At 44.1% G+C, this 16,238-nt stretch overlaps 1 protein-coding gene across 1 annotated transcript in view; it reads right to left on the minus strand.

Annotated features, from left to right (window-relative positions):
- Positions 1-16,238, minus strand: part of zfhx4 (zinc finger homeobox 4) — a 76,691-nt gene that overhangs the window by 48,052 nt on the left and 12,401 nt on the right. The window contains 6 exon segments of the mRNA XM_034560302.1: positions 2,687-3,228; positions 4,966-5,260; positions 5,574-5,792; positions 6,041-6,511; positions 6,513-7,207; positions 7,210-8,573. Coding sequence (XP_034416193.1) covers positions 2,687-3,228; positions 4,966-5,260; positions 5,574-5,792; positions 6,041-6,511; positions 6,513-7,207; positions 7,210-8,527 — 3,540 coding nt within the window. The 5' untranslated portion in view covers positions 8,528-8,573.

Genomic DNA, 16,238 nt, shown 5'->3' on the forward strand with positions numbered 1-16,238 from the left:
GACTCTTATTAAAAACAAACCAATCGGATTTCCTATACTTCTTCTCCAATAAGCAGCTAGGCGTGGACCTCCGCTTTTTCCATATAAGCCGTATGACTTCCTGGGCCACCTGCTGTGCCCTGGACACCAGATGACTTGATGTCCATGTGCTGTTAATGTCATTTGCCTCTTGCAGTTTCAAAGTCTGGAAAAAAACCACTTTAAAACTCTCAATTCCCCTTAGAAGTACTCCATTGCTGCTACAAAGCAGCCATAAAATCTCATGAATATGCTTTTTGTTTGTATCTTCAAATGGTTTCCCATGCCATAAAGATATTCTGTGTTTCCAAAAAAACAGATGGTAAAGTCGTCAACACTCGGATCTTTTATGTGCCCGGCCAAGCTACCTCCATCCCCATGTGCTTTTCACCTCTGCCAATACATAAAAGGAGAGGTGTTTTTCTGGTCAAATAAAGAAATGATTTTTTTTCCCTCTGCCTCTGCTCTGCTGCTCTATGCTTTCTTTCGGCCTCTCTCCGCTTTAATACCACATGTCCAAGGGTAAAATAGTGGGATTTCTGCCAGAGGCATTAAAAGCGTCATCTGTGGAACAGATTTGTTGAGGCCTGTGGGGTGGGTGGGTAGATGAGGTACAAGGGGGGGGGGGGTGTGTGTGTGGGGGCACTGAGGGGGCATTCGGATGACTCTCACTTGCCTGCACACAATGTTGTTTGTCTGTGCCGCAAAACTTTACTCCCCTGCTTTACTTGTTACATTTCTTGGAAAGCAAAATAAGATCTAAATTAGGAAAGCCTCTGTTTTATTTCTGAACTGTTTATTGTACTTCTTGGGTTTGTACAGTTAATCACAACTGTTAGAAATAGATTTTTTTGCACGACTACATAGTTGCCAGTTTTGATCTATTTGGCTACTGCGTCATTTTAATCAATAGCTGGTTAGAACGGCTCAACACTTAATGTAGGCACACAAACACACACACACACACACTAAAGTCTGGGCTAATCAAGCTGGTCCTATAGGTTAGCGATATGTGGGCCAATGTGCAAGCAGCACTTTTATAAAGAATTTATACACTGTAATTAGTTCAATGCAATTAGTGAACAATCCCTGAGGATAGACATCTCCAACTCATCCCATGCCAAGTTCAGCCTCCCCAAACTACCAAGTCTGTGTCAATACGTACATCCTGTTTAGGTCAACTACGACTGTTTTAAATAACCTTAAGAATGCCAGTGTTCTAAATCCACTCGAGGCTGGAAACTGTACGTAATAATCAGACACAGATTTATGAATAAATGCAATTCCTTCAAGATCACTGTATAATGCAGGAACATCTTTCACAAAAAAAGGATTGACATTTTTGACTTCAGTCTTGTGGGTTTATGGAGTAAGACTCCTTTTATAAATGTAATATTGCAGATTCCCATCTTAAGCTTATCTTAGTTTCTTGCAAAGGTGTGGACTCGAGTCACATCACTCGCGTTCATGTCAGTCTTGAGTCACAAATTTGTTGACTAGACTTTGACAAAATTCCAAAAGACTTGCAACTCGACTTGGACTTTAACAGCAATGACTGGTGACTTAACTTGGACTTTAGCCTTTTGGACTTAAAAATACTTGATAACTTCCCCCAAACCAAGACTTTGACTTGACTCGGGACTTGCCTCTCTTGACTTGGGACTTGCCTCTTTTGACTCGGGACTTGCCTCTCTTGACTTGGGACAGGTCTCGGGACTTGGTTGAAAATACTTGAGTGGCGCAACACAACCAGGTTCCTCTTACTACTGTGTCTACATGCAAAATGTCGGGTACAGTAGTAAAGAAATCCTCATTAATGTAATGCACTTGATCCTGTAGGTCAAGGCCTCGGAAATGTAACAGCATCTTATTAAGTTGAGGGAGACGTCTGACAAACTAAATCATCTGAAATACAGATGAGAAAGATGCCAAATATTGGTTGTGTTGGAATTTCTTTGCAGGAACTGTTTATTGCTCAGAGAGTGAAGTGTTTAATTACTTAAATAAGTGACACGACTAAATATTCCCAAGCTTGTTTTTCTGCAGAAGAACTGTGTGAATGTGTGCATAAATGTGTGTGCTTCTGGAAATCTTCATTCTGAAATCTATTACATCAAAATATACTTCCATACATGTATATTTTCAAAACAAAATGTGAAGTCATTGTTTGACATAATTTAAAATATAAAATATTATATTTGTTTTTAAATGGTAACGTTTGTTTCTTTAAGTTATGTGATAAAGTCGTTATATGCTCTTACACCCTTCTTATGAAAGCACATTTCTTAAAGCTGAAGATAATCAGAATTTTCAAACACTTTAAACTTGCTGATAGTACGTCACTTGTGTATAATTAACAGTAACAGTACTGCCAGCTGGTCGTAAGCAGGACATACACCCACATCTGATGGAAATCATCCTGGGTGCTCTACCAGTGACCTTTTCCATCTCGGACATTCCCTTCTCATGGGAACCTTATATCCATGTGACAGTGCAGTCAAGAGGATGGGGCAAATTATTTGTAAACAAAAAAGTGTGTGCTTTTTTTCCAATCTGACCTTAAAAATAATAGTGTTCCCCTGAGATGCATACCAGTAGGAATGCTATTATAGCTTTATGTTATATAATATAATATCAGTGTCTGGCAAACATAATAATGTGTTTTTACCTTATAGAGGCGGATGGCAGCCTCATGCCTCTGGTTGGTGGCATGTAGTCTCAGTTTATCCACGCTGTTGCTGTAGTAGTCACAGGCATTGCACTTGAGGTGCACGGGGTTGCCAATGGCCACACACTTTAATCTCCACTGGTTGGCTTTGCCTCCCTCCTTGATGTGAGCCACCAGCTGGTGCTTCTGCATGTGCTTGTCGGTCTTGCAGTGCAGCTGAAAGTTGGCCTTAAGCTGGGTGTTGTAGCTGCAGAGCTTGCACTGGTAGACGTCGCCAACCACGCAGCGCCACTCCTCTTCGGGCAGAGAACGCTCGGCATTGACGTGGGCGTTGAGAACCTCCAGGCTGTCCGTGGAGTAGCAGTTGCACACGGCACACTGGTAGAGGCGCAGTGAGGGGTCGTTGATAGGTGGAGACAAGGAGGAGAGGGAGGGGTCGGATGAGGACATACCCCCCATTCCACCAGAGGACACCAGGGATAGGTCGTCTGCCATCAGTTGACCACTGGCAAGACGCAACTCAGCTGAGAGGTCACTACTCACTGTGGAGAACATTTGTGAAAAAATAAAGTTAGACCGCAAAGAGGAATGCCAAAAAGGTGTTTAAAACCTAGGGCTCTCATACGGATTACATACATGGAAGCATGGAAGGATAAAATGTCAGCTAGAAGGCAGGCAGTACGCACAGAAAGATACATCAAAACAAAGAGGTATGACAGAAAGACAAAGCTTGGATGAAAATGAAAGGCTGGCATGCATAGTGAGGGATAAAGGAGAGAGAGAAATAGAAAAAAACTATTTTAATGAAATTAAGTGTGGAGAGAAAAGTGAGTCCTCCATGCTGGCCTCTCTCACACAAAAGGATTTGATAAAATAAAGCCTTGCAGAGGGCTAGGGCTCCTTACAAAGTCTTGTCTATAAAAAAACCCTAATAGGATTGAATCAGGATCAATTACAATCATCCTTTTCAACTTGCTAACTCGCTCATCAGGTAGCTTTAATTACTGCTCTCAGCAATGGTGGGACAACGGTTTTAGGGCTCCAGGCTTTTTCTCACATCCACGCAGAGATTTGAAAAGCTGATCAATGCATTGTACAAGTTGTCTCTTTCTTCTGCCTGCCCCCTGTGAGAACAAAAAGATCCGCCATTCATAGAAATATAATTAACTCTTTCGTTTGATCCCTTCATTGTCTTGCCATGCATGCTACCAAAGCTAATCATGTCATTTTTCAGATAATATCTCAACACTGTGTTTGGGAGCATAGAGTATCTAACAATTACAAATCATTTGAATCAGTTCAAGTATAATCCTCTAATTAGTGGATGGCTAGATGACTGTTTATGTGGCGGTGTGTGCTGGTTTAATTGTAAACATGACACACTTTTACCTGAATGAGATGCTAAATGTGAGATGACATTTAGAATGTGTTTATCTGAATAGTGTCTATGCATTTCACCACGTATATTCATCCTTCATGTAAGGGGTGCATGTTTGTATCAGGTGAATTTATAAATATCCTGCTCACACCATCGAAACCTATGTACAGCTGTGCTCACTATGGGGAGCTGTGTGTTATCAGTGTAATTCACTGAGAGTACATCTGCTGGCTGGGCTGTGACCTCCACACTAGAAGAGGGAGTGGGTGTGTAACACTACAGGGTCATTGTTAAATCTCTCTCACTCCTACGGGAATCCGCTTCCTGCTGTGTGAGAGTGTGTGTATGTGTGTGCATGTGAGTGTGAGTCCTCTCCAGGGTGAGCAAAGGTGGGGTGGGGTGTGTATGGGCAGGGATTAAGCTGACTTAAGAAAATTACAAATGAAAGATTAAGAATAATTCTCATGTGGCGTCTCATAATCATTTTTTAATCAGTGAGAGGGGTCAAAGAAAGGAGACAATGACAGAGGGACAATATGAGTGCAGAGATATGAGGAAGAGAAAAAGAGAAGAGGGTGTGGAGGGGGGCAAGGTAAAAAGGACGGGAGCAGAAAAAGAAAAGGTTAGAGGGAATGAAGAAAAATGAAGAGCAACAAAGGAAAGGCACAGAGATAAAAAAAAATTTGAAAAACAATACCCAGATGGCATCAGGTTTATGAGACAAAACACATAGAAATGAATGTGAAAGATGAACAGAAAAAATTAAAAAAAGAACCTGGAGGGCAAATAAATCCAAAAGCCAAATACTTTGTCACACCTTCAGCAGAAATGCCTTTGTGTTTGCGTTTTAATTAATTACTCGGGAAAACGATTATTTAATTTATATTCTAGTATCACTCACCTAGACCAGATCCAAGAGCCGCTGCGGTTGCAGGATCTAGCTGGTACGGGTTAATCATCATCTGAGCATCTGGGCCACTGCTGCCTGCTTGGCTCTCCAGCTTTACACCTGCCAGGCCCATGTTTTGAGCCAGGTAGTACTGGTAGAGCTCTGCCTCAGCCGGGGCCAGGCCCATATGGAGGCTGTGTTGGATCTGCTTCATGTTCTGCTGCAGCAGCATCATGTTGTGCATGTGTTTCTCGCTAGTCATATGGATTCGCAAGTTCCGTGCAACATTGGTCTCATAGTCACACACCTGTTGGAAGAAAGGTGGGATACATTTGACTTTTAAGGGCGTCTGACTATGCTAGTGTCATTATCATTATCAAAGCATTGTTTTACACTTCAAATAGTCATTCAATAGTAATTCATTTGATAATTGTCCTAAATTTATTTTAGTTATACAATATTTGGAGATGATGCTAGAATGTATGAACAATTCTGTATTATAATGACTAGAGGTCAGATGATGTGGCCAAGAAGACTAATAGACATAGTGTCACTGAGGGAAATAATTGTCTTATTGTTTAGACTACCACAGCGCTCCAATGACACTGTTGTTTCATTACCTCACAACGCCAAGTGGGCTTCTGTTTGGGCTTCGATGGCGAGGGTGCACCGCAGCCTCCACCAAGGCTGGCACTGGGCACAGGATTGGCATGGTTATGGTTGTGGTTGTATTGTACCTCAGTGCCACCGTTCTGGAGCGTTTGTACGTTGTTCAAATGCTTGTCCGACTGCATGTGGATGCTTAGGTTGCCTTTGGTGGTGGTTGAGTAGTTGCATACCTAAAAGGTAAGAATTAATACAGGGTATGATATGCATGGTATACATCTCCTATATTGCTAAAATAATGGTATGTTTCTATCAGCATATGTCCACCAAACCAAGTGATTAATTTTTGTTAAATCAAGGATATAAGTTGGCTTATAAAACGCACACCAATAAAAACAGAATGATCATAATTCAGACATTTTTGAAAGATAAAAAAGATATAAACAGAAGTCCATAGAGATGGTAAATGAGATAGACAGACCTCACAGCGGAAAGGCTTGTATCCACAGGTATAGCTTTCGCCTCTGGCTAAACGAGGGTGAGGCTGTCCAGTGCGGCAGTATGCACATGATCCACCAGACTCTGGATGTTTCTCCTTCATGTGGGCGTCCAGCGTCTGCTGGTACTTGTAGTGCCAGTTACACTTGGGACACTCAGAGTCTTGCGAGGAGTTACGTGAATGCATCATCGTCATATGCCCTCCTAGAGAACGTGAAGATCCCAAGACTGTGTCACACTTGGGGCACTCCACCCCACTACCTGGGGAACCTTCCCCTGGACCAGGGGTACCAGGTGTCCCTGGAGTTCCAGGTGTACTGGGATTTCCTGTGTGTTGATACAGAGGTCCAGGACTCTCATCATCTCTGCGCAACATCATCATGTCAAGGGGGTGGGAGGATGGCGACGACCCATCCTGTCCTGCCAGAGCTTCATTGGTTGAGTCGTTGCTGCTTTTCCCGCTCTCTGGCTGCTGCCAGGGCAGTGGACAGGCAGCTCTTCTCCATCTCCAGCTTCTCATATGCAGGCAGGGAGGAAAAGGAGGTGGATGCAGGGCCTTTGCTGTCACTGTTTAACTTTAGCACACTGTTGGAAAGGGGGGAAATACTTTGGTTTAAGATAGGGAAATCTTTGCTACTGGTGCTGTCGGTCCGCTGGCCTGTCATCGCCATGGTCTGTTCCTCCTCCTCATCTGCCTCCATTTCTACTCCACCACCATTGGAGTAAGCATCATCATCCTGCTCTGGACTGTCTCCTCCAACTGCACTGGGCTCCCGCTTGACATGCGGGTACTGGCTCAGGTCCGGCCCATTGGGTTGCAAAGTGCATGTGTCCCTAACGTGGCCCTTGCAGTCACTATCAGAGTTCTGACCTACCAGGTTGCCAACAGTGGCAGCAGCAGAACTCCCGCTGGGGGTTCTGTGAGCACCAGCCCCGCCCCCGAGGTTTGGGTTGGTCTCAGCCTTTGGCATGGTTCTAGGGATTTGGTCATTAGATGAGCTGCTGGCACTGCCCTTCAGGAAGGCAAAACCTGCCTGAAGGGAATCGGTACTCTCCCCACTACTGTGAAAAGCGTTCCACAAACCGCGGAGCCCCGTGTCTGGCCCTAGGAAGTTAGCAGGTGTGGGAAATTGGGGTAGCACAGAGTTGGGGGGTTTTTTGGTTCCAGAAAGCTTATAAGAGGTTCTTTGTCCTTGCCGATGCCCTGGATGATGGCAGAGACGTGCTTGTTGCTCAGCAGCTTCTGCTCCTGATCATTCAGGGTCATACGGTGGTCATGGACAGCATGTGTCACAAAGGAACGGCTGTAGCCAAAAGACAGCTTGCACAGAAAACACATCAGCACAGGCTTCCGCCGCCCATCGGCCACACAACCCTCAAACTTGGACAAGTCCACATTGTTAGGGACATCTTTGGACACACAGGAGTTTTTGGCTGCACCATCCGCCTTCAGATAGTCTTTGTCATTCTTGTGGCGGAGGTCATAGACACGAAAACTGTGCAACACGGGACCAGTGCTCGCCAGCCCTCCAGCTGAGGTATTTGGGAAGGAGGGGTGGTCGGCCACTAGGGGGTTGTTTCCCAGGGATGAAGCGATGTGGAAGGTGTTGATGATCTGGGGGTAGAAGGACATGGGTGCAGCGGGCAGCTCCAAACGCTCTCCCCTTGGGCTCAGGCCACTCTGGCCACTGCTGACCTGGGCATTGGGGAAGGTCTGGGGGGACAGCAGGCCCCTAAATTGGAGAGGCCCAGAGATCCCCCCCTGGTTGCCACACTGCTCTTTGGCGTCCTCCATGATGAAGGCAGAGCCATCGGGCTGGTAGATGATCTCGCCGCTCAGGTTCTCCACATCACTATCCTCTTCCATCTCCATCTCGCTGTTCATTTCTCCCACTTCGGCAGAACCCACCTCGCGATCTCTTTCATCTTCACTCTCCTCCCCTAACATCCCTTCTACCTCCTCACCCTCCTCATGACCTACAGTGGTAGGCAGACGGGCGTTGGGGCAGTGGTGCTCCATGTATTTTTGTAAACTGGAAAAGGAACTAGAACATTCGTTGCAGGGGATCTCCTTTGCCGGTGCCACAGGAGATGTGGCAGGGGCAGAACAGTCCGAACCCAAAGCTGCTCCTCCTCCTCCTGGTAAAGTCCCGGTAACACTCCCTGTGTTACCAGTAGTAAAGCTTTCTCTCCGACTCTGTTCAGGTACAGGGCCGGTGGTTGCACTGACATTGGTGGGGGTAGAAGTGGACCTCAGCGGGCTCACAGCGGGCTCTCCAAGGCCATTCTTTGGCTCTCCAATGGCAGCAGGCGACAATTGGTTGTTGTTGTTGTTGGCGGCGTTGTTGCTGTTGGCGACACTGGTCTCCATGGCAATGACGGAGTTGTCCTCAGCAGCAGCGTCCAGCCTCTGGCCACCATGTTCCTGCTGCCGTGATGACACCATAGGGGGAGAGTCACAAGTTGCCATGACGACCACTACATAGGGATCTCATCTCATCCAACCTAACAGGGACCTGAGTTGGGAAAGACAGAAATAAAAAAGGACAATGGGGATTTAGTAAATGGTGTTGTTCAACTACCTGTGTCCAACAGCAGATAATGTTGGCTAATTCTAAACCACTATTAACTTGGTTTCAATTAACTCCAACGTACTCCCACCCCACATTCAACCTCGTCCTAACTGTGTTGTTGCCAACCTCATTTGGATCAGAGACATTTTTCAAGCACAGGTTGGTGATTTCCATATTGCATATGTAACAACACAACATGACAGTCCTCTATCTCTGTATAGCCTCCCACCTTCCAGAACAAAAATCAAAGTGTTATATAGCTAGCACCATGAAAACCTTTGAAAAGTGGTTTTATCTCTTATTGGCCCCAGGAACCAGTTTGGAAACAGGGTAAATAAATGAATGATGCAGCTCCCACGACAGCTGGCAATAGGAAAGTTTATAGGAATAACTCAATTGTCCAGTAAATAGACATTTTGATCGACATACCACTGTGCAACACTGGAAGCAGTTTTGCCTCTGTTTAGTCCTCTGTTTTGTCCTGTTTGTTAACATATTATGTTACCAGGCTAGACGCGCGCGCCCACACACACACACACACACACACACACACAACAAGCTAGCTTTGCATATGCTTACATTATGTACAAATCAACTAACAAACAAATGGAATATTATGAATCTTGAAATCTATTAAATAACATATATGCAGAACAGTTAGGATATTCCTCTAAGAGGAAGGGTGAATTAGAGTTAGAGGAGCCTTCAATCATTGGCTAATTCAGCCTTGGCATGTTCTTACCAGTCAGGAGTGGCTAATTAGGGCACACCTATTAACCTATTAATGCCCTGAAGGTATGACTTTGTGTGGACCAGGCGAGTATGAAACTATATATTGTCATGCAGCTCAGGAAAGGTAGAACACATTTTGCAACAGTGCAATAAAGGAATAACTCAGGAAACTTCATACTACAGTATTTACATTAATAACATGTGTATATTTTCATATATTAGCCATAAATAAAAGAGAGAAAAAGAGAGAAAGAGGGAGAAAGAGGGAGAGAGAAATAGAGCGAGACAGAGAGAGAGAGAGAAGGAGAAAGAGAATGAGCTTCCATGAAGAATGATGTTTGGAATACCAGTGAGATGTTATCAATCCTGGGTGGCTGCCCATCTCTCAACCGCTCACTACTTCAATCTCTTGGCTTTCCACAACAAGCCACAAATGCCAACGTAAAGGCACACACAAATGGTCTCAGAAAAAAGCCTCCTAAGCCCACAAACTCACAGTAATTTAATTTTGTTTTGTATTAATTTCTCATCACCTACTATATGCTTGAGAACTGAAGCGTCATTGCTTCGAAGAAACTGCTTTCTTGCTTAGCTAAATGCAACAAATGAGCTAGTTGTGCAAGCCAGTTTTTTTTTTTCACTTGATACAGTACCAGCGCCTTTCAGATGCTTGCGTGTAAATGAGCTGGCATTAAAAGAAAGCTTTAAAGAGCCATGTTAACCTTTAACCCAATCCACCTGCTGCTTAATTCTCCCTCGCTTTTCCTACACTCCCTCCCTCTCACAACAAAGCTACAAAGCAATTAGAGGATTAATCTGCAACAATCCAGGGCCAAACAAAGCCAGTGGGAGGGACAGTAAAGCGTGAGGAATGAAATCAAACATGTGTGTATATGTTTGTGGGTGCATGCGTGTGTGTGTGTGTGTGCATGCATGTGTGTGTGTGTGCACGCGCTATAATCAGGTCTAATCTGACATATCCCAGAGATGATTCCATGGGGACTGGTGATAGATTAAAAGGGCTGAATGATGTTTTCTCTCTCTCTGTCTTACTCCGTTTCAGTCTCTCTATTCCTGAGATTAAAGAAACATTCCTAAGGAGCCGAAAATGAGTGCCAGTGTTTCTCTGCTCAGCATGGCTGTGGCAAAAGGAGGTAGACCTTTGTCATGTTAGCGTAAAGCGTAGTTCTAGAGCAAACATTGTTAATTTGATCACATTTTTACAAGCAATCTTATTGGAGTGAACTTGAAAAATGTCTTTAGTAAACATTGTACATTTCTGTGGCAAATACCTAGCTTCACTATCCTGATGCAGTAAAATCGAACCAAGTGTTTGATCAAGAAAATTCAAAACAAACATAACACCTTATCTGATTTATGTTCTAACTGAAGACATTTTTTGCCAAAGGCACAGATCCTGAAGATAGCAACTCTAGTTTTGTTCACACCTATACACAAACACATATGTCTGCAGGTTAACTCACACTTGTAATCGCAAAGAAATTAGCAGCATTTACACGCAAAGAGTTGAAACAGACCAAATATGTGTCATGCCACAAGAATGGTATTAACACACACATCCTGAGCCTGTTTCACCACAAATGTCTTAATTTTAGGTATATCTGTGCTGCCTGTTTGACAGAGGTAGAACATACACTGACTTTGGCTGTAAGAAAAAATAAAGAAGATAAAGGCTCTGCTACATCCACTTAAACTACAGTTTAGTTATCGTATTACCATAAATCCTCCATTATGCTCACCGTAGTGTCAAAACAACACACTGGGCTTCTTCCTGCAGTCAAACATACATACTTCAGTTTTACAACAGTGTCCCTCTTACCAAGGTGTGTCTTGAATGTGATAGAGGTTAAAGCTGTTCAGAAGCAGTGGGTTTGAGAGCTAATGTGACGCATAAGACAGGATTTACTACTTGTCACTGGTGTCATTTCACTGCTTATATCATTGGGGAGCAACCCCTTTGAATTGTAGCTCGGACATAAAACACTGAGGTTTATGAATCATGCATCCTAACACTTTAAGTATGGAATTATGTCTTGTCTTGGATAAGCCAATGTGTTAAAGCACTTGGCCCTGAGATATGACCATTAATACTAGCAGGTTAGCAGCTGTTTGCATATGTGCTGCCTGCCAACAATAACGTAACTGTCTAAAATGGTATTAGTGGTTATAATAGAAGCACCACTAAAATCTTGAGACTTGTACAGATCATTTTGATAACTTGTAATCAGCTGATTACCTGACCTTTTTTTTTTTTTTAAAGAATAAATACCTGCCGTGCTTTGTTTTGCCCTATTCCCCAGGCTTCGCACCTTTCAGCGCAGTAGTGTCCACTCCTGTTTCTTTTAAGACAGATCATGTTACTGCTAGGTAGGAAACCTTCCCCCCCCCCCCCCCCCGCCACACCCCCCACTGGCTTCCTTCGCTCTGCTAACCAACCACACTACTTTCATTTGAAAGAGAGCGATAGGTTTTTCCACACAGCAGAAACAGTTCCCTTCTTTTAACAGAAGAACAAAAGATATGGCCTGAGCCGCTGCTACCTCTGTTTTTTAATTAAGCATGTCCCCTTGCTTTCACACACATGCACACGGACACAGGCTCATAGAAAACACACACATACACAAACACACACATACACTGAGGTAATTAAAGTGGCAGATCAGATCCAGTGAAAGGCAAATAATAGCCCAGGAATGCCTGGTTTGGACACTGCTAGTTCTGATGGGAGAAAGGGTCTAAGAGACTCTTTGGCCCATTGTTTTTCTCCCCCCTCCCCGCCTCTCTCCTCCATCTGCTTTTCAGTAGCTCCCTGAGAGACAGAGGCAGTCTAAAGCAGGGGATTTCTCCACTTTTTTTCAAACTTTTCTCCTCTCTCTGACTCGGTTAAAAGCACTTCCGGTTGGATCCTGTATCTACCATGAAGGCCAAAACTGCCTTTGTTGGGGCCCATGTCAAGTAGGAATAAATGTGCTGATAATAGACAAAGTGTTACAGCAACATGTCCACAGTGCAGACCTGAGTTACTGAGCTTCTGGTGATGTCAGGGTCTCCTCCTGCTTTTGTCCTCCGGGCTGACTATCACGCATTAGCCACAGATGCAGACTGTTAAATGCCAAACCTGTAATTGCAGCGTCGCCACACTGCCGTCTTTGTTTACACGGGGATCTTTTAGGTTAAAATTCTTCATCACGAGCTGTCCGATATCCTAATGCAAGGGCAGACAGCGCTGTTAATACTACCGCGCATATTTACAAGATCTGTAAACACTGGAATTAGGCAGATTTGTGCTTTGGGATGCATTTTAAAATGTTTCTTTCCTCTCTACTTGTCAAAATGTTTGGATACATATGTGAGCACAGCCAATAACTAATGAAATTAAATCCACACTGAAGCTTTAAGGTGACCCATGAAAGCTTGTAAAGTCAAACAACAAAGTCAGAAGACAGCGTGAGACTATGGCTATGTGTCCATTCCTTGAGGTCTCCTAGAAGGTCATCACTGTCTCGGCATGTGGCCCCTCAGTCTAACACCAAATCTTCTATCAAAATGTCACCAAGCGTTAGCCAAAGACAAAGGCGAAGGGCACTGTGAAAGCCCCTACATCCATCTCCCACTGTCAGTGCCATGAATAGGCCTACTCTGGTCTAATTAGACCTGTTTATTTGTTGCCATGCAGAAATGGAAGGATGAAAAACGAAATGGATGAAGGAGGAGGGGAATTATCTCCTTCCTCACAATGCGAGAGGAGCTTCAGCTGCCATCAAAGAGCACTGATGCATGCGTGCAAAAACACATATAAACACATGCAGACAATCACAGAGGAGGGCCTAATACTCTCTGTTTAAAGTCTTAAAAGGGAGGACAGAGGGAGAAAATTGCAAAAGGATGAGAGGGGGAGGCTTTTTCGTGACCAAGTGTTTTTTGTCTTCTTTACTTCTTAATCTCACAGAGGGTTTTCATGCAGCCCTTGTTTGTGGCCTGGAGGTGTAATATTAGACCCTAGATGCACTAGATCTCCCTGATACCCCCCACACCCTTTTCTGTGCGCCTGTCCTCTTCCCTGTGTCTCCCTTGTAAGCAAAGGCCTTCATTACCCAAAGACACCTTATCATTATAGCAAGGCGCGGCCCAGACACCTAAAGCAAGCCCCACTCCATTTAGCACAGGAATCTTGTTCAACAAATTACCTACTCTGCTAAAAAAATGCCTTTTAGCAAATCAAAATCAGAATTATGCCTACATCAGCAATGATCTCGGATTGTAGAAGGAGGCCAAGAATGGGGAGAAATGTTTCGTGGAGGAGGATAATAGAGAAATGTAGAGGACAGAAGGGGCCTTTTTTTTCTTTTCAAGAGTAGGTATGCAGGTTCTATCCCTCAGGTTGATGACAAGTAAATTGGCCCTTATTGGTTGCTCAGGTAACATACACCCAACTGCCCTCAGGTGCTTACCTGATATTTCTTTGTTAAGAGAAAAACATATATTTGGGTGACCTTGGAAATAATCAGCAACATATGAGACGAGAGCGTCATAGGATACAAAAATTGGTAAGTATGCAAAAACAAACTTGTTGACCAGGTAAGAACAAATAGTGAACCTAGGGGCCATGTTTGTCTTTTTTTGTCTCTGAGTAACAAGAGAATCATATCACTCAAGCCACAGATGGGTCCCAAAATCTGATTTAGGATCAGATTACACCAGCCCCCATCCCAACTTAAAGCAGGACGAGGTGAACACACACTATCATGTCCTCCAGTCACTGCTCAGAGGCAACAACCTCAAAGACTTGAGAACATCCTATTGAGTTTAGAGCCCAGTTAAATTTTATTTCTGTTAAACTGTTTTTTTTTCATGTCAGCTGGGATAGGCTCCAGCGCCCCCGCGACCCTAATGAGGATAAGCGGTATTGAAAATGGATGGATGGATGGATGGATGTTTTTTTTTCATGTGTATCCCAGGTCAATGTTAGTGTGTGTCTTCTGCTTGTCCAGTTTCATAGAGAAAAAGTTTAATGGATTAAAGACAACTTTGACTGGCTTTAACATTTTTACAAATGGACTTTGGGCTTACACAGTCTAGTCTAAATATATGCACAAGTCTCATGCCTTTGAAGAGGCAATATTTCAAACTAAACTCAAACTGAAACATGAAAACAAACAGTCAGACACTGCTGGGTCGCAGTCACCAATTGCTGCCCTTGCTAAAGATTTTTTTCCAGCATCAAAGGCAAAGCCAATCTACATAGCTAATGCCTCCATTTTTTTTACTCCCCTTCCTCAAACTCAAAACAGAAAAGACCAAGGGGAGTGAAAAAAATAGGGATTTTTCTTTTGCCGGCAATCTGGAAACACTCTCTAGTTAATTAGGGTTGATTGGAAATGAACCACACAAACAAAGGGCAGCCTATGCACTGACTATTATGACTGTGCACGCGTACGTACGCACGCGTGCACAGTTGGTGGGGGGAGGGGGGGGGGGGGAGTACTACAAGCACCTTAGAAGTGCACGCTGGTAGAAGCTCCACTCTCTCGACTCTTCCCCTCGCTCTCTTTACCCCCACCACCTCCACCCCCGAGATTAAGGGAAAGCACCGCCAAAGAATGTGTGACGACCTCCACTGCCACAGAGCAAAACTTTCAGCCCCTGACGCCACAAAAGGCAAGAAGGTAATTAAGTTTGAAAGAATAGAAGCACTGCCACAAACAAAGCACCAGTGTCCATGGGGAGGGATTGGAGGGGGGTGGGTGGGGGGGGGGGGGTATATGTGTGTGCGTACAGGGGGGTGAGGCAGAAAAGCCATTAACATTCAGTGGCCGGGTGAGAGAGAGGAAGGAGGGCAAAGGGGAACTGAGGATGCCATTCTCTCTCTCTGTGCTTCTCCCTGTCTTTCTCTATCGCAGCACGTCTGTCCATTCTTTTTATTTATCTCTCTTCTTTTTATTTTCTCTCAATCGCCCTCACATCTGGTTTGGACCCCCCCGTGCCCTCCCAAAATCACCCCTCACTCCACTGCACCAGATCTCCAATGCTCTTTTTGGCCCCTTCGCTGTTCCTTGTTGTTGCTCCCCATGTGAGGGGTTGCCCCCTACAGACATACGCACACCCGACTTTTTTAATTGTAATTCTAGCTCTTGTTTATTGGTTTTTCAAGGCTACTTTGACACTTTGCATACGCTGAAGCTTGAGGACAGAACTAGCAAACAGTGATAGACACACAGCATCCCTGTTGGTAACCACCTGAGAGTGCTAAGAGATAATTAGATTACCATCGTACACATTCAAATTCAGACACACGGACACATGGACCTCGCAACGTACAAACACAAAACATACACAGGGAGCTTTCATCTTTTTTTCCTTTTTTTTTTTGCCACATCTCCAGCAAAGCAGTTTAACTCAATTAGTAAAGAATGTAATTTTATTTACAGACTCCCAAGTAACTCCAAACACACACTCGCACACCCAAAGACTCACACAGTGTAAGCAAACTATCCTTCTCCCACGTGGTTGGAGCTAAGAAAGAAGTATTCATTGCTCTTGCATGTGTGTCGGTCTGTGTGTGTGTGTGTGTGTGTGTGTATGTGTGCGTGTGCATGTGTGTGTGCATGTGTGTGTGCATGTGCGTGTGCATGTGTGTGTGCATGTGTGTTCAGTGGAAAGATCATGAGACACATTCACGTCAGATGAGTGAATTAGACAAACCACTGGTAATTTCAATGTGGGATTCTTTTGAAGAGAGAAGATGGTGAGAAAGAAAAGTTCAAAGTCAGGGAGAAAAAGGTCGGCAACGGTAGGTAAGTAAGTAAAAAATAATTAGACAAAACTTAGTTTGTGCACGTGTTGCACATCTACTGT

This window comes from Cyclopterus lumpus, chromosome 20 (genome assembly GCF_009769545.1).
Source record: "Cyclopterus lumpus isolate fCycLum1 chromosome 20, fCycLum1.pri, whole genome shotgun sequence".
NCBI lineage: Eukaryota > Metazoa > Chordata > Actinopteri > Perciformes > Cyclopteridae > Cyclopterus > Cyclopterus lumpus.